The following is a 23,299-nucleotide window of genomic DNA, read 5'->3' on the forward strand; positions in this document are numbered from 1 at the left end:
AAAGTAATTTATCCCAAGCTTAGGGAGAAAAAACCAGAATCTCCTGAACTAACCCACATATGTGTGATATGACCTCAATTATTTAGCATCCACTGGAACCTTCATCCACGCCACAGATCCATCCTAGGGAGCCCGTTTCTTGTGACAGCAAAAGAAACCATTTCCTGAGTTTCTTGGGAAAATAATGGTAGGCAAATATGATATAGGCACCTGAACAAAATGTATTTTTTGCTTGGTATCCCATACTTGACAAGAAATTCTTTCAGCAGAATTATTTTAACTATGCTTAGAAGCCATAACCAAACAGTTGTGCATGGAGAAAGACTTCTGAAGTCATAGACTGATTGCTTATCCTTTGGACTTCCAAGACTGCATTACTCATATATCTATAGAACACAGTTGCATAAGAACATTCTGAGTAGCTGCTAAATAATTTATTTATTTTCTATCCCGCTTTTATTATATTTAACTCACCCTGTGATGTGAGTTGGGCTGAGAGAGAGTGACTTGCCCAAGGTCATCCAGCCGGCTTTTATACCTAAGGCGGGACTAGAACTCTCAGTCTCCTGGTTTCTAGCCGGTTGCCTTAACCACTAGACCAAACTGGCTCTATTTAAATGAAAAAGACTGAATTAATCTTAAGTGTCTAATGCAGAGGCCTTTTATCATTTTATGTAGGAAATAAAATCACTGCAGAACAATTTTCTCCAATTACCAGAAACTGTAGTAGTGGTTTATCAGAAAAAACTCCAAGAAGTAACACACTGGGAATTAAATCCTTTGACATTAATGAATACATTAAAACGTCCTCTTTGGATTTACACAGCCTATTTGATCATTACAGGTAGTCCTCGCTTTCTAACCACTCATTCAGCAAATGTTTGAAGTTACAACGGGGCTAAAAAAATAACTTTACAGCCAATTTATAACCATTTATGACCTTTGCAGCATCCCTCAGTCACTAGATCACCATTACAGTCAGTACAAGTTGTCCTATGTCTGACCTGTGTTTTTTCTTTTTTCCCTCCCTTGTGGAGCAAAGAAATTGGAGAGGAAGGGGTTGCAAGAGAGTAAGCTGTTTGCTCTTCTACACATTGAAAGCAATGTGATCATGCTGAACAGCTTACTCTCTTGAAAACCTTTCCTCTCCAATCTCTCCGCTCTGTGAGGGGAGGGTGAGAAAAAAGCAAGTGTTTTGTGTAGGCAATCTCTTCTTTGCCTGACCTTTCCCCCCCCCCCCCCCGCCACCAGGAGAGATAGGAGAGGAACAGATTTCAACAGAGTAAGCTGTTGCTCTTCTACACCCTGAAAGTAATGCAATCATGCCAGCAGCAAAAAAAGTCAGGCAAAGGATAGAGAGCCTACAGAAATTGCTTGCTTTTTTTCTCACTTCCCCCCTTACAGAGCAGAGAGATTGGAGAGAAAGAGATTTCAAGAGAGTACTGTAAACTGCATACTGCTCCTGCAGCTCCCAGCCCTGGGCTGCTGTGGGATCACACTGCTTTCACTGTGTACAAGACAGTTAGCAGGCACTCGAGCATTCCAAAGGATAGGGGAGTGGTTAGGAGGCAAACAAAAGCAGAAGGTGTGAAACTGAGTAGTCTTCTCTCTTTCCATCATGATTTCCCACTTAGTGACTGCTTTGCTTAGCAGCAGAGTTGCTGGTCCCAATTCAGCTCATTATGCAAGGACTTCCTGTATTACATGCACACAAAGACATATTCGCTTGAGAAACTCTATTGCCAGCCTTCTCCAACATTATATCATCCAGAAGCGTTGGGCTACAACTTCCATAATTCTAAGTATTGAAAGGCTATACGCAATGAGAAAGTACTTATTTTTTTATGTCTATACCACCTCATTTTCAAAAATATAGCTGGAACATAATAGGCAAACCAGATGACTAGACTAAAATATGCTGTGTTCTAGTTTAGATGAGGATGAATTCTCTCTGACTTCATAATCCATTTCCTCACTAGAAAGGGGGATTTGTAGGTGCTTCCAGTGTTTATTCTGCCTTCTACTCTGCTACTTCCTTCACTTAAAAGCTTTAGCTTCACTTTACTCTTTACTTTAGCTCTTTTGTCAAACACTCCTCCCTCCATCATGTACTCTTGTCCTGATCTCTATAACTGGCTGCAGTTCTGCTTTAAAAAATCCCATTAAACTCCACAAGTGTTCCTTTGCAACAAAAATTCATTTTGATAGGAATCTCTGAGATTCTTGTTCTGCATCTCACAGAAAACTGTCATAATTCCATAACACGGTGGAGGAGAAAACTACATTTATGGAATCAAGGAATATTTTTACAGCTCATTAGTGTTCTTCCTGTCAATTTACAGATGAGATGCCTGAGAGTGATGATGATGACAACTTCTCTTCTGTCCTTCATCGAAGAGCAAAGATGCCTTGGCAAGCATGTGGAAAGTATCTTAGCTCAGCAGGACTTCTCCTCTTGCCTCTGCTGATCTTTTCTCAACTCCTAAAACATTCAGTCATGGTGTCCATTGACTATTGGCTAGCATTGTGGACATCTGATGCTATTTCTTCTGAGATGGGGAAAAACTGCTCTTTTTGTAAGGTATTTGTATTTCAAAACTCACCTTTCCATATTTGTTCTTCCCATCATCTTTTATGATAACTTCTCATAGCATGACTTCATCAAGATGAATTCCCTTCTTCTGTTCTACTAATTAGTCCTGCCAACCTAGCAGTTAGAAAACATGCAAATGTGAGTAGATAAATAGGTACCGCTTCGGCGGGCAGGTAACGGCGTTCCGTGTAGTCATGCCGGCCACATGACCATGGAAGTGTCTGTGGACAAACGCCGGCTCTTTGGCTTTGAAATGGAGATGAGCACCGCCCCCTAGAGTCAGACACGACTGGACTTAATGTCAAGGGAAACCTTTACCTTTACCTTAATTTGGTACTAGTATATCTTAGTGGCCAAGCTAAGCCTGGTTAGTACGTGGAGGGCAGTTTTGTTGTTTATTCATACAGTTGCTTCCAACTATTAAGAAATACCACAACTGTAGGCCAGACTGGAAAGAAAAAAAATGCTGGCAATCCACAACCACCTGGGTATAGTGGGCAAGAAAGCATGGATGTCAGTTAGGTCATCAAGACTTAAACTGGCCGCAAAGGAAACTTTATCTTTTCCTATTTTAATAAGCATGATTAAAACGTATTTTTAATCTCAGGCACCATCAAATGTTTTATGAAAACTTAATTTGAAATGCTGAGTATTTTATTTTCACAATAGTCAAGAAAAGATGAAGTTGGCTGGAAATGATTATCTGGTCTGACCAATACCATGTTAAGATAAGTCCGCCATAGAATAACTAATTCTATAGTTTTGCAATAGTCTTTTTTTTTCTCCTTCCTTTTTTTAGGAATCCAAGTTTAGCCATTTTTCCTATTCAAAGATATTCAGCATTCTCTGTTGTGTTGGGATTATATTATGCCTTGTAACATCAATAGCAGTGGAATGGACTGGTTTAAAAGTTGCCAAGAAGCTTCACTGTAGTCTGCTGAATAAAATTATTTTGGCCCCAATGAGGTATTGTATTATATGAAACAAAACAGAATGCTATGTTAATAAAGTTATGTGTAATTTTTAAATAACCTTTCATGTTCAGTTATGTCTCATTTAATTTCATTCTTTGTACATCCTGTAGAAGTGTATTAGGAAAGTTTACATTTTCCTGTCTCAATGGACTCATGTTATAAAACAAACAATGACATGGGGAGTCCACATAACAGCACTAATGATCTCATAATTTAATGTACCATGTTTATATGCTCCTTATTTACCACTTTATCTAATATAATTTTAATCTAATAAAGTTAATATAATCAACATAATCAATATAGTCTGTAATTTTAATCCATCTCAATGTGCCTTTGCTCATCTTAGTCTATTCCTTTCTGTTACAATATTTTTCCTCATGGGATTGAATAGAAACCACTAGATAGTCAATTATATATATCTATTTTTCAGCTACAGAACTTCAAGAGAGAGAGTGGAAGCAAATTTAATGAATGAATTAAAAATAGATTTTTTTTTACCAGTATATTACATACATACTATATATACATACAAATATTCCTCGTTATGTTCAAGAAGAAACACAAAGTGGCAACAAAGTAGTCTTTGTGATTGTTGAAATTAGAAATATATTCCAAATCCTATATTTTTACTGTATAATATGGTATCATGTCATAAAATTCCATAATTAGATAGTCTGTCTATGCTGGTTATACAGTCATAATGTAAGCATTCAAAAGAAGCATATGATCATGTCCTTACAGAAGTTAAGGTGTCTAGAAGCTTGACTGCTCAATCTTCATGGACAGTTAGCATGACTGAAGGGCAACCAGGCCTGCAGTCTATAACTCCTACTTGGCAGCAAAGAATTAGAGTTTTCTATACCCTCTGCTACTGTCTAGTGGACATCCAGATTATTGCAGTTGAGATCTGGGTAGCTGTAATGTCAGTGAGAAGAATTCTAAACCAGCATGCCTTCTCTCTGGCTTGTTAAATTATTTTCATGTTTGATATGAGTGAGAATTTAATAATCCAGCCTTTAAACATTTAGACTGATTCTTGGAATCATACATTATTGTTATTTAATTAAAAGCAAGTATCATGCTAAATTCCTCTTTTATTCTTTTATCTCTTTTAATCTCCAAAGTTAATTTTATTGGTCTGTCTTTCTCTTAATGCAAACTATTTTACTAAACATTTTCTCTGGCTAGCAATGCTTCATAGTTGCAAAATGCAGTAATATTAGAATAACAATCATTGGAATTCTATAAATTATGAAGATGGAGTATTTTTTCATTAACTATTGCTAAGTAAAATAATTTTACATGCCTAGTCAAGAAAAAGTGAAATATGCACAAATCAGTTTTTAATCTTCTTTCAATATCAAACTCTGTTTTTATTGTCTGTTACAGATTTTTTGAAACAACACCTCTGGGAAGTATTTTAAACAGATTTTCAGCAGATTGTAACACTATTGATCAGGTACTTTAGAGACATATTCACTAACAATAGATTCTGATTTCTGTATTAATTCTCAATACAAAAAAATTAACAATGATTAGAACACATACAACACACAGATCATATTAGGACCACACGAATAACATTCATGTGGAATACTACTATATTATAATATCACTCTCAGAACATGGATTTGTAACATTTCCATGAGGATATCTTCATTGTTTCTTGTGAGAATGAAAAATGGAAAACAGCAGTATCACACTATTCAGAAATGAATCCTGTTGAACTCCATGGATCTTATTTCTAAGTAAACATGTTTAGATGTTGTTGTAAATAGTGCAGAACATTCCTAAGTGGGGTCAGGGAGGTAAATGAAATGGCAGCTCCTTCATTGCTTCCAAATCTGTAGCTGGTTAAAGATAGGATAAGCACAGAGCTTGTAGCTGACTTGCCTTTGGTTACACTGCGGAGTGTTTTTTATGCCATCAGCTGTTCCAGGGACTGGCAAGAGATTCTCCTTTGACTTCTACGTCAAGTGAATATGCATTGAATTTGGTGGATCCAAGACTGCCTCTCCCCAGTCTATGGGCATCTCATTTTAGGGTTTTCGTTCACTGCTGCCATTGGGAACCCATCTACCTTCTGGCTCCAAAGCAGTCTCTCTGCTGTTGGAGGAGAATTTCTGAATACTGTCCAAGAAGATTGCTTCATCCCTAGATTACCTTCTTACAGCCTGATTCCCAGGCAAAGTATGCTTATTCTGCTATAGGATCTTGCCCATTTAAATCTCATTCAACTGTCAGACATTACTTATGTGTAGCTTCTGTTTTAATGAAGTAGCTGGTACTGAGTTCAAGGAGCTGTCTCCCCAAAGATCTCCCAAGCAGGGTCCATCTAGCTCCTACCCAATTCACATTAAGCGAGCCTGCTACCAAACTTCCAGCCAGCATGGCAGGAGCTCTAAGGGGTGATTTCCACCCTCCCTTCTGGGGCATCCATGAGAAAAGTATCTAATCTCTACTTATGAACAGACAATAGGATGACTCTTTCTGCTTCCTGCAAGGCTTGCTCAGAGCTAGCCGTTTAGTATTCAACAGATGAATAATCTCCTGAAAACTGTAGTACATAATAAAAGCACAGCATATACTTAAACAAACCAATTTTTTCCCACTCCCTTGGCAAAAAGCTGCTTCTGCACATAATGTCAAATAGCTGGGTTTTTTTGTTTTTTGTTTTTCCTGACTGCTTGATCCCTCCTGGATCAGTCACCAATCCACTTTGCCTTTCATCTCGTCTAGCCATAAAACTCCCCCAGCCAATTCACAGATGAAATTGCCAGTCTGCCCCTCCCTCCCTCCCTCTCTGTCCCTCTCTCTCCATGCATTGGCTGAGCTGCCTGGGGATACTACTGAATCCTTTGTCCCTTTGCCCTGATTAGCTGCAGAGAGTAGAATCCAAGTTGGGCAAAGGGCTGCAAGGAGAAAAGCCTTGTGCTTTTACCTCTTGCTCATTCAGTGGACATCTTTCTCTCTGCCCTAACTTAAAACTTTGACTCTTAATCCCTTTATTTCATAGGCTGCTGCTTTTAGTTATCTTGACCTCTCCTTTTTCCTCTTTTTCTTCGCCATGTTTCCAAGTTAAGATTCTTCTGCTCACCTCCTTTCTCCTCTCTGCTTGTGTGTGTATCCCTATGTCTCTGGGTGTAGCCACAGCTCCAGAGCATTTTATACCTTTCCTAAATCATCTAAGTTTCATTTCTTGCCTCTCTACTATTTGGGACAGTCCATCTCCCTCCTAGAGGTCTTCAGTTCTGATTTCCTTCCTAACTCCAACCAGTCTAACAACCAGCCATTTCATCTCTTCTTTAATCTCATTTCTCATCTGACTTCTTCCAGACCTTTGCACCAGACCCTTAGCACCCAAGTTAACTCTCTTAAATCTCCTGGTGAACTCCTGCCTTTTTGTACCAGATTCATTTATTTCCAAACTCTACTGCAATCCACTAGGTTACATATGCCTGAGTAATTGAGCTCTAAGTGCAAAGTTTCAATAGAATCCAAACTTATTTTGCTGAAAGGCCTAAAATCAAATATTCAAAGTGTGTGCAATTTCATTTTGAACTAGAGAAGAGCAAATGAATTTCAAAGGCTTAATTCAGTCATATCACATTTAACATTTATCTTTCTTTCTTGTATGTGTCTGTCTGTTTAGCATATCCCTGCCACCCTGGAGTGCCTGAGTCGTTCTACCTTGCTATGTTTATCAGCTCTTGCAGTGATTTCATATGTAACACCTGTGTTTCTCATAGCTCTTGTTCCTCTTGCCATCATATGCTATTTCACCCAGAAATATTTTAGAGTAGCATCAAGGTAAGGATTTGAAAAGATGTTACCATATAAGAAAAACTGGTTTCTTTATATGAAGTTATTAAGTGTGTTGTGTGTGTGTGTGCACGCTCATGCGTGCATGTATATGTATGAATCCATCTGGAAACAGAAATGGAAAAAAATGTCACAACTAATCACCTTTGAGCTCATGAATATTCTGTTCAAGATATATCCTCTTGAGACCATGTATCTTATTTATACCATTTTAACAGGGTCTCATGGTAGGATTACATTTCTGTGTCACTGAGTTAGATATTTTATGTTTATCTTTGCCTGCAAAATAGCATGCAACACTTCTGAATTTCAAGTATTATCAGAAAAATGGACATTCTCACACATTTCTTACAAATTAATTAATATTTGCTTTAGGGATCTACAGCAGCTGGACGACAGTACACAGCTTCCATTACTTTCTCACTTTTCGGAGACCGTGGAAGGGCTAACAACTATACGAGCATTCAGGTATTTTTTTTTTAAATCTGCATTCTTCTGATACTGCAAGAAATGTATTGGTTATGTCCTAATTAATCCCCCTGGTTTTATTACTGTATTGTGAGTTCTCCAGCTGCCCATAATTCTAAAAACAGCCTGAAGTTGCACTCTCAGGGAATACTTGTTGATGAAAGTGCTCTCTGGACATACTTCCATTCTGATTATCTGCTTTTCTGATATGCTGATTACTGCAACATACTTTCATTTATGAGAGTTATCCATGTTTTATGTCCTCGTGTGCTACTTGCTTTCCGTTCTTTGTTGATTAGCAGCATCTAATGGGAAGGGCTGCAACTCCATGATGGAATATATTGTTCACATGGAACAACATCATACAGTATATCTGGCATTTCAGCCTAGATTGAACAAGAAAAGAAAACTTCTACTTGAATTTCTAGATAACTGCTGTCAATTAATGCTGCTGGTATTGCCTAGGATAACTGGCTCTGTGATCTGACTCAGCATAGGCAGCTTGCAGTATTTCATTCATTTGTCTTGGCTTCCCTGGTCAGGCTTGATTTACGCACGGTCATCTGTTCAGAGCATTTGCTCTTATATCCAGATGGAAAAAAAAATGTGGAGAAATGGGAGAGCGCTCACTGACCTTTTAATGTCAGAACTTTAATGACTGGCACAAACTCCAGTCAGCATAGAACCAAATCATTGAAGCAATATGAGTGATTATGCAAAGTTAAACCCCGTTGGAATTAGGCTATTAGCTTAATGGTTAACCTGACACACCAAGCATCTCTGAAGAATACCATCAAACTTGCTGAGAGGCTAATCTTTTGGAGTCTAGAACGAAGTATTATCTTCAAATCATTCTCTGAGATAAAAAGTTTCTCTTTTTTACTAAAATATAATCCCATTATAGTTTAAAACAACCAAAAATTGAATTAAAAATTGCAGATAATTTAGCATGGCACAACATTGCTACTAATACAGGTAGTCCTTGCTTACCAACTGCCTTGTTTAGCAACCATTCAAAGTTACGATGGTGTAAAAAAAAACAGCTTTGCAACCAATCCTCACATTTACAACTGTCACAGCATCCCACGGTCACGTGATCACCATTTATGTGCTTCCCAGCTGGCTTGCAACAGAGTTAATAGAGAACACAGAAGTAAAATTGCAAGTCACAGTCACATGCTGTTTCACTTAACGACCGCAGTGACTCGCTTAATGACTGAATGGGAAGTGATGTCCTAAGTCTGTCACAGTCACATTGCTTTCCATTTAGCGACTGCAGTGCTTAGCGACAGAGTTGCCAGTCCCAAATGTGGTTGCTAAACGAGGACTACCTGTGTGATGTTATGATTATCAGGAATAGAGTTAGGAAAAAATGTCAGTTGCTTCTATCAAGTTAGCTACTAGCATCTTCTTTCCAGAATTCCCTGTGTTTCATTAATCTGAGACAACATTTTCCTGGGAGATTTTCTATAATTCAATTCACTAATATTTTTGTTCAAGTTGAATTGCATAGATGATGCTTCCTCTGTTTCAGCAACTGAATGGAGTGTGAAATGTATGTTATCTATTTCAATTTAAAACTTAGGAACTAGGAAAAAATGATGCAATATGTCTCCAATACAAAATTACAATTTCCAAAAGTGCAGCATCCTACAGCATTTGTGTTGACATGCACTGGGTCATCACAGCCTGCAAACTATTTTCAGTTTTATGAATGGACTGAGTAGCAACAAAACTAGTTCTATATTTATGTTTTAATTACCATGATTATCACATATTTGTTAGGCTGCTGGAAATTGTCCCTACTAATTAGCATTTTTTACATTGATATGTTGACAAGAAAATTAAATCTACTGTTCCATTATGTTTTTAATTGTTGATTACTTTCTGTTTTTAATTTCTAGTATTCCCTGTATGGGAAGAAGATAAAAATGCTCTTCTAACCAATAATGAAAATTTGTATGCAGCTTTGATGGGACAAGTCACTTCCCTCACGCTACCTCTCTTATGCTGTCATTGGGTTAAAACGTCCTCTCCAGATTTCAGACTTTGCCTTAAAATAAATTGCTGGAAGGGGCAGGTTAACATTTAGACAGGCAAACTGAATTCAGACTAATTGATATACCTCTAACCCAAAACAAACTAGACATTTATCAGTTCCTGCATTTTATTTACCATCAGGCATCTCTGTGGAACTCAGCTATATTTAGATACTCTTTTCAGCTGCCTTATGTGCAACAGAAGTGACATTTGAAGTTTGGATTCTAATCACTAAGCAAAGTACTCAGATCTTGAGTTTCTAAAATTAGCTCAGTAATAAAAACAAGTTAAAGAGCTAGTTAGCACCTCTTTGCTTTACTTAACTTCATGCTAGCAGCTCCAAATTTTGAAAGCTGCACATTTTTCAAACTATGCTAATAATTCACCAGCTCTGCATGCTATTGTCAAATACCTAACATCCATTCTTTCCTCTTATATATGTAATGTATACGTAAGTGCTGCATAAACCCAGCACTAATTTACTTATGACTAAATGAATGGTGAATAGCAGAGAAATAGAATTTAAAAATGCACTGGGGCAAACGATTATTTTAACTAGTGTGTCATATTTTCAAAGCTGAATTAACATGAATACTTTCAACACAAGAGAGTTAAAACACCGTAATTCTTAAAATAAACACTGTGTTCATCTGTCTTTTTTTTATATATAAAGGTATGAATCCCGATTTAAGCAGAAGCTTCTTGAATATACGGATTCTAACAACATCGCTTCCCTTTTCCTTACAGCTGCCAATCGTTGGCTGGAAGTTCGGATGGCAAGTACCTTACTCTGGTGTAAAGTTATATAAATGCCCCTGCCCCAATCTTTTCTTTTTTCACAAGACTGCTCATTCTTATGATCTTGTTTAGGATTGCCAATTGGTTTTAAATAGGATGCCTGTGTTTGTAACAGTTGCACAGCCACCAGCATTCAGAAGCTGAAGGTCATTTCATTATTGCTTCTGTAGCCAGGAAATTCTTAACTGACTGAATTTAGTAAAGTATTAAATTAAAGAAAAATCTGACAAAATTAAACTCTTCCTATGAAAGGAAGAAAAATCTTGATATACTTGCACATCATTCCTATAAGTTCTTATTCATATATTACAGTGCTGTTTTATTATATTAACTGGAGCATATCATGCCAAACAAACGGGTCAAACAAAAATGACCCTCATTCAGCATGCTGCTATTTTTTCGTGGTATTTATCTACTTACTAGCCAAATGATCTTCATTGGCTGCTACATTTTAAAAGTGCCCAGAAAATAAATGTAACTTAAGATTTAGCTGGTGTTATTGAGCCTCTTTTTGGATTCATTTCTTAACACAAATCATGAGGCTCTTCTGAATGATAATGCACCAAACTTTCTGAGTTAGGTCATTACAGAGATGGCTTGTTTCTAACTCACTGGTCTTAACTGGCTAATAAGCCACATGCCTAGAAAACATCAAGCTGGAGAAGGTTGCACTATGAAAACCAATCCCTAGATGTATGTAAGATGATTGCACATATCTGGAGTACAGTTAATGTGCCTATGCAAGATTCTAAAATATTTTCTTCAAACAAATTCTGAATGAAGAAAGACATCAGGAGGGACTCAATAGGGAAATAAGAGTTTACTGATATTGTTTTGCTTATTTAATCAGAAAATGGATATCCTTTCTGTCCTTTCTGACTTTTTGAACCAACAGTGCAATATTAGTATTGCATTTCAAAGACTCCTGGGTTCCTAACATGGTACATTTGTTAAAGAAGACTTTGATAAAAATTGGCTTTGACATATTTCCTTCATTGAGTCTTTAGTTCAAAAACTTGTATGGTATACTCTGGACATTTAAATGCTCATAAACATATATTTCCAGAAAGCAAGCAAAGTGACACAAATAGAATATATATGGTATTCTCAGTGCAGTAAGAGCCGTTGGTGTAGTGTTCAGCTGGCATTGGGGAAAACCCTGTTCAAATCCTTACTGAACCACAACCTTCATTGGGTTAACTTCTCCAGTTGTTCTTTTAGCCTAACTGAACTCAGCAATTGTTGCAATGATTACATAAACAGGAAAAGAACTGAGTTCCCTACTTGCAACTCCTTGTGGAAAGGCTAGGTAAAAATGCAATGAAGAATAAGAACCACAGTACTTTCTTGTGTGCTGAGATTACTTACACACTTCTTATTTCTTTAGGAATACATTGGAGCCTGTGTGGTGCTTATCGCAGCTGTTGCATCCATTACCAATTCTCTACACAATAATCTCTCTTCAGGTCTTGTGGGTTTAGGATTAACCTATGCTCTGATGGTAAGTGAATTAAAGAAGAGAGGTTCCCTCCATTCAAAGGGGTGCAATTTGTATTTTCTCCCCAAATATACAGAATGTAATACACTGCATGTTGAATTAAGTTGAGTAAGTTGCTTTGGCCAAGCAATGCAGGTATACAGTTCCAATAATGTTATGCATATGAACAGTCTTATTGTTACTGGTTTGTATGGAAGAACTGCAAAATATTCAGATATTTAGACTTTTTTGGGAGCAGATAATGGTGGTGGATTGTCCTCAAAGGATCTTCTATTTTATATGTGAGCTGCAAATACTAATCTTATTTAGGTATTTATTTTAGGTGTCCAACTACCTAAATTGGATGGTTCGCAACCTGGCTGATATGGAGCTTCAACTGGGAGCTGTGAAAAGACTCAATGGCCTTATAAAAAAGGAGGCTGAAAATTATGAAGGGCTGCTTTGTGAGTATCTTGTATGACTTTACAGCACTTGTTTAATTATTTTTAGTGAAGTGCTGGATTCTTAAAAAAGATCATGTTTGCTGCCAATGGTTGATACATACATACAACAAACAAATTTATGCTATTTTCTTTTTGGATATAGCTCCAGCGCAGATTCCTCAGAACTGGCCTGATCAGGGGGAGATTCGAATACAAAATCTGAGTGTCCGCTATGATAGTACTCTGAAGCCTGTACTAAAACATGTCAGTGCCCACATCTCTCCAGGACAAAAGGTAACACAGATATTTATTATGCTAAGTGGTGCCTTTAACAATTAAACTCAATTTAAATAAAACTACATCCATCAGACAAAAACAGACATTTCTTAATTATTCCAGAAACATAATACTTAGTTTAGAGTGTACATATATACACATACACATACACACGTACATATACATATATATACATACATACACACACACACACAAACAAACAAGCAAACAAAAATGTCCTTTCAAGTCAATTTTGACTCCTGGCGACTGCCTGGACTAGTCCCTGCAGTTTTCTTGCCAAGGTTTTTCAGAAGTGGTTTGCCATTGCCTCCTTCCCAGGGCTGAGAGAGAGTGACTGGCCCTTATTTTAGTAATAATGTTATAATAATATTGTAAAATAATCCTATAAAGAATGCCTATATACAGTTATCTGAAAGTAAGCTCCTTTGAACTCAGTGGAAGTAACTTCTGAGTAAACTTATGTAGGATAGCCCTCCTAACTTTTAAAGAATGATTTTGAAACAATATTTTTCTTATGAAAGCGTTCTCTGCTGTATACCTTGGTATGCTTACCCAGAAGTAAATCCTAGTGAATTCAGCAGCATATTTACTTTTAGGTAAATATGCATAGATTTATGGTCCTACAAGATACAATACTCAAGATTACACATACTGTTTTAAGAAAAAGCTTTGTTTATCACTTGTTTTTTATTCAAGTTTTTATTTTTCCAATACATCATTTGAAAATCAATCTTTCCCCTTTTCAAAAGCTTTCAAGCCATCCATTAACATTTTTTTTAAAAATCACATGACGTGCCGTTTATATTTTGTTCTTAAATTTTCAGTACATTCTGATCACATTTTCAACTATGGGATGATATCTCATACAATAGGATTTTCTCTTCCTCTCCTGGACCCACTCTCCAAATTTGCATCAGAGCAGAACTGGGGTCATTCTCGACATGGACAAACAAAGTGGGATACAATCTCTCCATTTCTGTCTGAGGAAACTATGAGAAAATGGAATTTTAAAGCGAAAAACTGAAGTGATACTTATTAATTAATGTAGAAAAAGATCCATCATATATGTAGGTGCACCTTCTACATAATATTCCTAAGTGCAGAGTCACTTTTTAATAACTTCTGATCTTCAAAAGAATCTAACCTTCCAATGACAATCTATGTTTCTACTGTTTACTTTTAATCCTATCCCCTGTACCATTCCTAGCACCGATATTTTTTATTTCTGATTTGCAGATTGGAATATGTGGCAGGACGGGCAGTGGAAAATCATCTTTTTCTCTTGCCTTTTTTAGAATGGTTGATGCCTTTGAAGGTAATTCTGTACTAATAAAGTGTTAGAGAAACATCTGCCATTTTTGTTTTATTTAGATTAACATAGTTGGCTTTCTTTGTAACAAAGGGACCATCTGTCTTTTGCCCATTCCTACCACCTCAGTATCTCAAGCAGACATAAAATATCTTTTGCTCTATTTGCTTCTCCCAGTCCTCATAAACTAGCAAGGGATTACCTTCTGAAGCAGACTTCAGATTTTGATTTCTGAATGTTAATATTTTATCATATTTATATGGCTAAATGTGGCCATATAACATTCCTGCCCATTCCATTAGAATAATGGAACTGTAGAGATGGAAGAGGCCACCCAATCCGACTCTCTGATCAGTGCAAAAATCTGGGTAAATTCTTGTCCAGCCTGTTTAAATGCTTCCAGTAAAGGAGAGATCACCTACTTTCCTAACATTAAAGAGGAATTTTCCTACCCAAATGTAAGACCCACTACCCTGTGGCATGCACTCAGGGATGGTAAGAGAACAGGTCTCACTCTACTTCTTTTGTCATGCCCTTTGGATTCTTGAAAAGAGCTATCTTATCTCCCCATCATCTTTTCTCAGGGTTTAACAAATATCCCTCAGCCTCTGCTGGTAAGACATAGTTCCCTATATTCCCCCATAGTTCCCTCCTCCTCTTTATCCTGCTCTGCATCTGATTCAGATTTCAGTATTTCAAGGACATGGGAACTTGAGGTGGGGACCTGACCAATACAGAATATAGTGCAATGAATTCTTCCTGTAATTTGGAAACTACTTCTATTTATGCAACATAAAATTGCTTTTTTCTCTGTAATGGGTATGTTACCTTACTCACATTACATTATTATGTTCACCTTCTGATCAATTACAGTTCCAAGTTCTTTTTTTTAAGTATTACTACCAAGCCAAATATCCCCCATTCTATACATATGCATTTGATTTATTTTCCCTAAGTGAAGAAATTTCCATTTGTCACCACTAAATCTCATTGTTATTTTCTTATACTTTTCTAACCTATTAATACCACTTTTGAATTTTGTTTCTCTCTTCTAGCATATTAGCTATCCCACCTGCAAATCTGGCAGCATCCCTCTGCCTCATGCAAATTATTAGTGAAAATGCTGATGAATACAAAGACTGAGCCTTGTGTCACCACAACTGATCTCTATTTGATAGCAAATCACTGGTCACCACTCTTTGAGTTTGAGATAGCAAATCACAGGTCACCACCACTCCAGGCAGCTGGAGATCTAACTTATAGATATGCCAAACATCCACTATCTAGCTAGTTTGTTAATCAGAATGTCATAGGGTTAGCTATTTACAGTTCAATCACTTTACAGGCTGCTCTAGAATTTAGAATCTTCCCAAGTTTTGGTGTCAGGCTGACTGGTCTTTACTTCCCTAGCTCTTGCATTTCCCCTTATTGAAGATAGGGCTTGTATTTGCTTTCCTCTAGTCATCTGGTTTTTCAACCCCAGGACTTCTCAAAACTGATACAGGTTGGACCAAATCCTCAGCAAGTTTCTTTACTACGCTAGGATGTAATCCTTCTAGCCTTGGACATTTGTACTCATTTGAGGTCAGTAGGCATTATCTGACTATATTAAGTTCAAGCTGGAATGCTGGTCCTTCAACAGCTATTCACGAATACATGGAGGAGGTCAGAGTCTCTTCTAGTGAAGACTGAGCCAAAATAGGACTTGGGTAAGACTGCCTTTTCTTTTGCTATTTTCACTGAAAGCTTGATATACCTTTTATCCTGAATATATCTAAAGAAGCCCTTTTTGATTTTATGTGAATCCTTTGTACTACTCTGAACTCATCTGAGCTTCAGCTTTCTAGATGTTATCCCTACAGATTCAGACCAACTGTGTGTACTCCTTAGTGCCCTGCACCTCTTCTCATCTCCTATATATCCTTTTTGATGTCCCCAGTTTAATTAAGCTTTTTCTGCAGCTACATTGGTTTCTTATGACATCTTTCCATTTTTTCTCCTTTTGGAGCTGTCTGTAATTTTACTTTTAACATCTCCCTTTTTAAGAACTCCTGCCTGTGTTGGGCTCTTTTTTCCATTAGCTTGTCCTGTTATGGAAACCTATTTATGATAGTTTATTAAAATTTACTTTTTAAAATTCCAAAGTATGTGTTTACCTTTGGCTTCATTTTCCCTTAATATCTAGAATTTTAAGATCAGGTGGTCAATTTCTCCCTATTTTCCTTTCCACTTTGTCTACTAAGTCTTACCTTTTAGTTAAAATCAAGTCAAGACTAGCTGATTCACATGTGCCTTCCTTTAACTGCTGGTGGAGAACGTTGCCAGGAATTTTCTGGTAGGATCATGCTTGGGCCATCACTAACTAGACCCATCACTAATACTTCATGCTTTTTTTAAAGATCTGCAATTCACCTTCGGAAAACTTCATCTGCATCTTCTCCTTGGTTCTATAAAGCCTTTAAAAGACATTCTTTATAGCAGACAGACTCATCTGAAGCATCTTTTCTCAAATCAAAGCAACCACATCATTTCCAAAGTTCATGCAGCTGGTTCAGAAACTGGTCTCAGCACTTTCCATGTGCAGCTGCATGCACAGCCATGTGGTTTCACTTCTTTCCTAATGGGCAGGATTAACAATACTGTAGTGCTGCTCTTATTACTTCGTCCATTTGTTTTAATCATATGTTGTTAATGGGGTCATTAACATTCATTCACCTTTGGATCCATCTTTGGCATTTCATGCACAGGTCCCTATCCTGAAAATCTTGGTTTTCATTTTCTTAAAAAATGATTTTTTTGCCCTTTAGATGCTTATACATAAATAATGCAAGCATCAGTATTTTCAGGATTAAAAAAACAACAGCAACAACCTTGGATTGCCATCCAGTTTAAATGATGTTTTTCAAGTTGCACTGATCTAAATCAGAATTTTCTGTCTCTGAAACCTAAAAGGCTTTAAAAACATTTAATTTGGCTGGATCACACATTGCTTTATACTAGACTACCTATAGCTCCCTAGGTTACGGGTAGGTCATGCTTCCATTTCTCTAAGGTTTCTTTTAATTAGTAATAGGGCATAAAAAATACTTTAACTTCCCAGTCTTGCATATCAGGTTATTCCCAATGGGATAAAGAGTAATCAAAGTCATTATAGATATAAAAGCATTCCATGTTAACTGAATGAATTATTGTTCTGTGGCAATTTTTGATTTTTAACTGTTTGTAAACTGCCCAGAGTCATTGTAATACGAGATGGGCGGGGAAGAAGTATGATAGATAGATAGATAAATAGAATATATCCTTTTACCATTAATGTAATCTCATATCATTATAAAATTTGATTAAGAGTATTAACTTTTGTGTTTTTTTAAAAAAACAACAACAGGAAGGATCATTATAGATGGCATAGACATTGCCAAGCTTCCTTTACAGACTCTGAGATCCAGATTGTCAATTATCCTCCAAGACCCCATTTTGTTCAGTGGCACAATCAGGTAAGTGTTCCAATGATCAGGTTCAGTCATCCAATTTTCCCAGCTTGGATAAAGAATGCTATGCAAAAACATAGTTGAATGCTGGTGGGAGTTGTTCGTCCATTAATCTCAATAGATAAAGAAGAATATGAAGGAAATGGGAGATTTAATGCTTTGATGCATTTTTGGTGGGAAATGTTATCTACCACCCCCCTGGGTCCACAGTTCACAACTTGTTTGAAAAAAAGTTATAGGGGAAAGAATTTCAGCTTTTCTATATGTGCCCCTTCTTGAAATTTATTTTAAATGATGTTCTGCTGGATTTTACTTTAAGAATATGAGACTAATTGTTTCTTGTGCTTATCTGAATGCATATGCATAATTTATAATACAGGATAAAAGAGCTATGTATTCATTTTGTTTACTTTCCTATCCAAGCAGCTTCAACAAGCTTTTGACCAAACCTTTTGTTTCTTAAGTCCCTCTCTGTCAGTGCTATGTGTTTATTATTGTGTGTTTTTAATAAATGTATTTCTTCGTTTGATGTTGTTGTTCTGTCTTAGTTTTTTATTAATTGTAACCCACTACAAGTCCTCCAGATATGGGCATATATCTTTATGGTGGTGATATAGCCACTTAAAAAAGAAGAATTCATTTGCTGGACCAGTATCTTGCATTTGAAACTACAAAATAAGACATACCAGCAATAATAATAATACATTGTTATTACTGTTTTGTTTACTGTTTGAGGGTCCACTATACTTCCTAAAGGAAGAAGCCTCAAGAAGGCCCTGTCTCAAGACATCACGCCATAGGCCATTCCCACTCTTAAGTACTGGGGCTCAAAGGCATTTAGGGTGTAGTACTCAAGGATCAGTGCATTCAGTAGCAGCTGGTAGTTCATAGGCAATTATCATACATCGAATCGGACTAACAAAAAATCAGAGGAGCTTGAGTTTATTTAGTCATTTTTATTATTTTTGCAGATTTAACTTGGATCCAGAAAAGAAATGCACCGACAGCACCTTGTGGGAAGCTTTGGAAATAGCACAGCTGAAACATGTGGTGAAAACTTTACCTGGGGGGCTAGGTAATAATCTCTTTAACTGTGGAGAGACCAGCACCTAAAATATTTCTGCTTGAATTTTAGCTGCTTGAGAGAGAGAGGGAGAGAGAGAGAGAGAGAGCGAGAGCGCACAATGCTAAGTTTATTTATAATTTGCTCATTTTCTTTAGAAACTGTTCTTCCTCCAGAAAATGGTTCATTCTGTAGATATAATTTCAAAGTAATAAAGTCAGGTGGTCAAATTATATTCTCAAAGTCTGGCTATACTAGCATTTTTCAGTTTTGTCTCAAGGTTTACTGTTTGAGGGTCCACTGTACTTCCTAAAGGAAGAAGCCTCATAGTCCGATAGCTGCCATCAAGAAGGCCCTGTCTCAAGACATCATGCTATAGGCCATTCCCACTCTTAAGTACTGGGGCTCAAAGGCATTTAGGGTGTAGTACTCAAGGATCAGTGCATTCAGTAGCAGCTGGTAGTTCATAGGCAATTACCATACGTCGAATTGGCCCTGGGAGCTTATAGGTAGCCAAGTTTGAGGTTCAGGGTCACATTTCTCCTTAGCTTCCCCTTAGAATCCTAGCAACTATACCTGCAATAGCTTTCAGACTGCCTTGAAGCTTAGACCCATGTAGAATGCGTAGCAGCCATCTAATTATAATGTTATCAGGGCACGAATTCCCCTATCCATAGCACTTCGGTCTTGTCATGATGCAGTGGGACTATGGTATCCCAAATGGGTGCAGGAAGCAGTGAGGTGAGATGTCTATTACTGGACTCCAAGCCTGTCAGGTCAGCTGAAGTTAGCTGGATTTTTGGAGTTCAGTTCTCCCTCCAATATGCAAACATAAGACTGAGAGACACTTGCAGGGGTGGGTGGAAAACAAAGCAAAGGAGGCAAAGCAGATCATTGTAATCTCAATCCCTATCGGTTAGGTGTGGTTTTGCATGCCGGTAAAAGTGGTTTGTGACTGTGCAAATGGTGCAATTGTGTGTGTGCTTATATATGAGGGAGAGAGAAACGGGATACATGAATTTGGCTGTGAAATGGAATTGGTGTATTCAGAAATACAAGATTGCATAATATAAATAATGCTGATGTATGAGAAACTGAGACTTAGAATGGTGAACTAGTATAATAAGGAAGATATCTATAAGTTTGCAAATGTCTCCTTCTCGGAATATTTGTTTTAATCAGATGCAATAGTCACAGAAGGTGGAGAAAATTTTAGCCAAGGGCAAAGACAGCTGTTCTGCTTAGCCAGGGCGTTTGTACGGAAAACAAGTATCTTAATCATGGATGAAGCCACAGCATCTATTGACATGGCAACTGTAAGTTCAGTGCGTCAAACATTCCCAACAAATGATATAATGGTTTTGATAAGGAGGCAAAATTATTTACTAATTAGCTAATTTATGCCCAATGTTTCCATGTATATAATTAATATAAAATTAATTCAACTAATTAATATAAATATTTGTTGCCTGCTTATGTAGGAAAACATTCTTCAGAAGGTTGTAATGACTGCCTTTGCTGATCGTACAGTGGTAACAATTGCAGTAAGTATATTGTATTTTACTGATTTGTAGCATTGGGCCTATTATTTCCTGCTTCAAAAGTTGTATCCACTTAGAGTGAGAGTTTTTATTTCAGTTCAATTTATATCATATCAGCAAGGAACCAAATTGTCCATAATGCTCTGTAATTGGACAGAGCCAATTGAATATGGTTGATTGATTGATTTTATACCTCCCTTTCCACCAATACAACTAATAAAATAATATAAAGTCAACAAGCAAATTAATAATAAAATGAAAACAGAATCTCTCTATTCAGTAGAGATAAAACCTATCTTGCTTCTTAACAATTTCTCTATGGAGGTGAAATGCTTGATCCTGAATGCGTTGGGAGAACAAGTTAACATGGCTGCCTTTTCGATTTCTCGTCCTGTGCCCCTGATGTTGTGCTCAGGAGAAAACTCTTGCCAATGAAAACAAAACTGGTATAATATTCTCCGTGAAGCGGCTTTGTTGTGTGGTTTGATGAGAATGAAGTGATAACAGCCAAAATTGTGTGTTTTTTTCTGAAATGCATTTTTTGAATAGAATAAAACAATGAACATTCTGTTTGGGGGTTGTGGGGGACTGTAGTCCAACATATCTGGAAGGTATTTGTTTGGAGAAGACTTTGTTTCTTTCAGAGATACGTGGTAATTAAAGTTTTTCTCATGTCTACTTGTTTTCCAGCACCGGGTGCACACTATTCTAAATGCTGATATGATTATTGTTATGAAGAGAGGAGTCATTTTGGAATATGACAAACCAGAAGTTCTGCTGGAGAAGGAAGACAGCGTGTTTGCTTCTTTTGTTCAAGCAGACAAGTAGATACAGTATAAATGATTAAACTATTTGAAAGGGCAGTTTTATTATCTATTTTCTAATTATGTAAAGTATCTGTAAATAAAAATAATTATTTAATAATGAAAAGCTTAGTCTATCAGTTCTTAAGAAATAAAGTACAATTGCTTTACCTCTTAAGTGTGAGTACCTTACTTTTCCAGTAGGAGCTATTTTGTTTTTTTTTCTTTTCTACTAATTTATCCCCAAGTTTCATAAAAAATCAACTTAAAAAAAAAAGAAATAAAATCAAGTTTGCATGGTGAGATATTTATTTTATTTTTATTTATTTTTCAAATTTCTATCACCACCCATCTCTCCCAAAAAGGGGACTCTGGGCGGTTAAATTAAGGTCCCACCAGATGTCAAAAGTAGACACCTTAGGTAAGAATCTTATATTAAGCCATGACTATCTCTAATAGGCAAAAGCTACACCAGCAAAATAGTTCCCTAACTGCACCTCTTTATATACATTTGAACATCACCGGATTTGAAAAATAGTGACAGGATAATAGTGAATGTTAACATAAAACCATTTACCAAATTATGCAGACTCCAAGCCAGTGGCAGCTTTCCAGGTCAAAACTAGTTAAATGAAAATATAATGCAACACCTGATACACTGAATATACCAAAACTGAGCAATTAGTTCTTATTAACCATACAGGCTCTGGTTATTATTGTCAAATATGCACTCTACTGCTTACTAATGTCTTTGCATAATTGATCACTGGTAATCCTGTGACATGTTAAATACCAGTCTTCACACACTTTATGATTTAAAAATATCTGTATTTCACTTTCAAATTCTTTCTATCAAAACCTTTGTGCTTTCTAAATATGTAGAAACATGTGCCATTTGTATGAACAGAAGGCTCACCCATTTTTTAAAATAATTTTTATTAAAAGATTTTATACAATAGAAGAAGTAAACATGGAGGGAGGGAGGGAGGGAGGAAGGAGAAATAACAGAGCAAGTGAATAGATAAAAAAGAAAAAAAATATTACAGAATGGCTTCCAATCTTCTTTACAGCAGTTGCAAATAAATTTATCATCTATCCTCCCTCTTTAAGGTTACATCATAGTTCCCTTCAACACTCATCCATTTTTCAGCAGACCCATTAGCCATTCATTCTGGATGCTGTCCTTTCCAACCATACTTTTCTCTGCTATTCCCTCCATGCACACTTTTCTCAACCAGCACAGTTCACAATGTCCTGAATGTGGCACAAAGATTTTCATTGTGTTTGCACACCATGTTAACCTTGGTTAAGGAGCATGCCCATGCTGGGGGAGATACTGCAAGGCTAGAGTTTTCCAGGACGGGAATGCTGAAAAGGTCAGTACCCATCTGCTGCCTAGCACAGAGAGGGGAAATGTAAAGTAGGGATTCTGTTAAGCCATGGAAAGGCCAGGAGGAAAAGGTGCTGATCTTAAAACCCAAGAGGTGTAAGGTGAGGACAGCAGCCTTAACTGTCAGAAGGCAATCAAGTGGTGAGCAATAAACTTTCTGTATTATCCCAGAATCACTGAATTTCTAGGAACCTTCAGCCACCCCAAGGTGAGTCTGATACATATTACTATTTACCACACAAAGAAATATAGCATAGCGTGCAATACTTTAACCAGAGTCTTAAACTTTCCATGTCCTCCAAACGCAGAGCAACCACTATATGAGATTTATGGAAACCAAAATTCCATTGGCTATGAACCTTTGTTATAAAGATCCTCTCTTAGCTGCCCACTCGCAGCCACCCAGAGTCACTCACTGAGATGGGCAGCTACAGAAATCAATCAATCAATCAATCAATCAAATAAATAAATGTTGGTTTTGCAGGAAGGAGACTCAGTTCTAGTCTACTCTCAGCCACAGAAGCTCACTGGGTGACTTTGGGTGAGTCACTATCTCTCAACCCAAGCCACCTCACACTTGGGTGGTGGTTGTAGGGGAAAAGGAGAGGAGGGAATACTATGGACACCATCTTGAGCTCCTGAAGGAAAGGCAGGCTCTAACTCTAAACAGGCAGTCCTCATGACCCAGCAAATGCAATATTTAGGTTATGCATGATGGAGACCCAGTTTGGTACAGAGGCTGAGGTGCTGGGCTGGAAACCAGGAGACTGAGTTCTAGTCCTCTCTTAGG

General features: G+C 37.1%; 1 protein-coding gene across 1 annotated transcript in view; it reads left to right on the top strand.

The window, feature by feature from the left end:
• ABCC8 (ATP binding cassette subfamily C member 8) overlaps positions 1–21,269 on the top strand; it is an 82,101-nt gene extending 60,832 nt beyond the window's left edge. Inside the window, 15 exon segments of the mRNA XM_063289398.1 lie at positions 2,343–2,581; positions 3,393–3,559; positions 4,960–5,029; positions 7,223–7,380; positions 7,768–7,860; positions 10,574–10,676; positions 12,086–12,199; positions 12,519–12,639; positions 12,782–12,912; positions 14,152–14,230; positions 17,610–17,718; positions 18,684–18,787; positions 19,958–20,091; positions 20,257–20,319; positions 21,007–21,269. Of these exon segments, the coding sequence (XP_063145468.1) occupies positions 2,343–2,581; positions 3,393–3,559; positions 4,960–5,029; positions 7,223–7,380; positions 7,768–7,860; positions 10,574–10,676; positions 12,086–12,199; positions 12,519–12,639; positions 12,782–12,912; positions 14,152–14,230; positions 17,610–17,718; positions 18,684–18,787; positions 19,958–20,091; positions 20,257–20,319; positions 21,007–21,144 (1,823 nt within the window). The 3' untranslated portion in view covers positions 21,145–21,269.
• The last annotated feature ends 2,030 nt before the right edge of the window (positions 21,270–23,299 follow it).

Source organism: Candoia aspera, chromosome 1 (assembly GCF_035149785.1).
Source record: "Candoia aspera isolate rCanAsp1 chromosome 1, rCanAsp1.hap2, whole genome shotgun sequence".
In the NCBI taxonomy this organism is placed as follows: Eukaryota; Metazoa; Chordata; class Lepidosauria; order Squamata; family Boidae; genus Candoia; species Candoia aspera.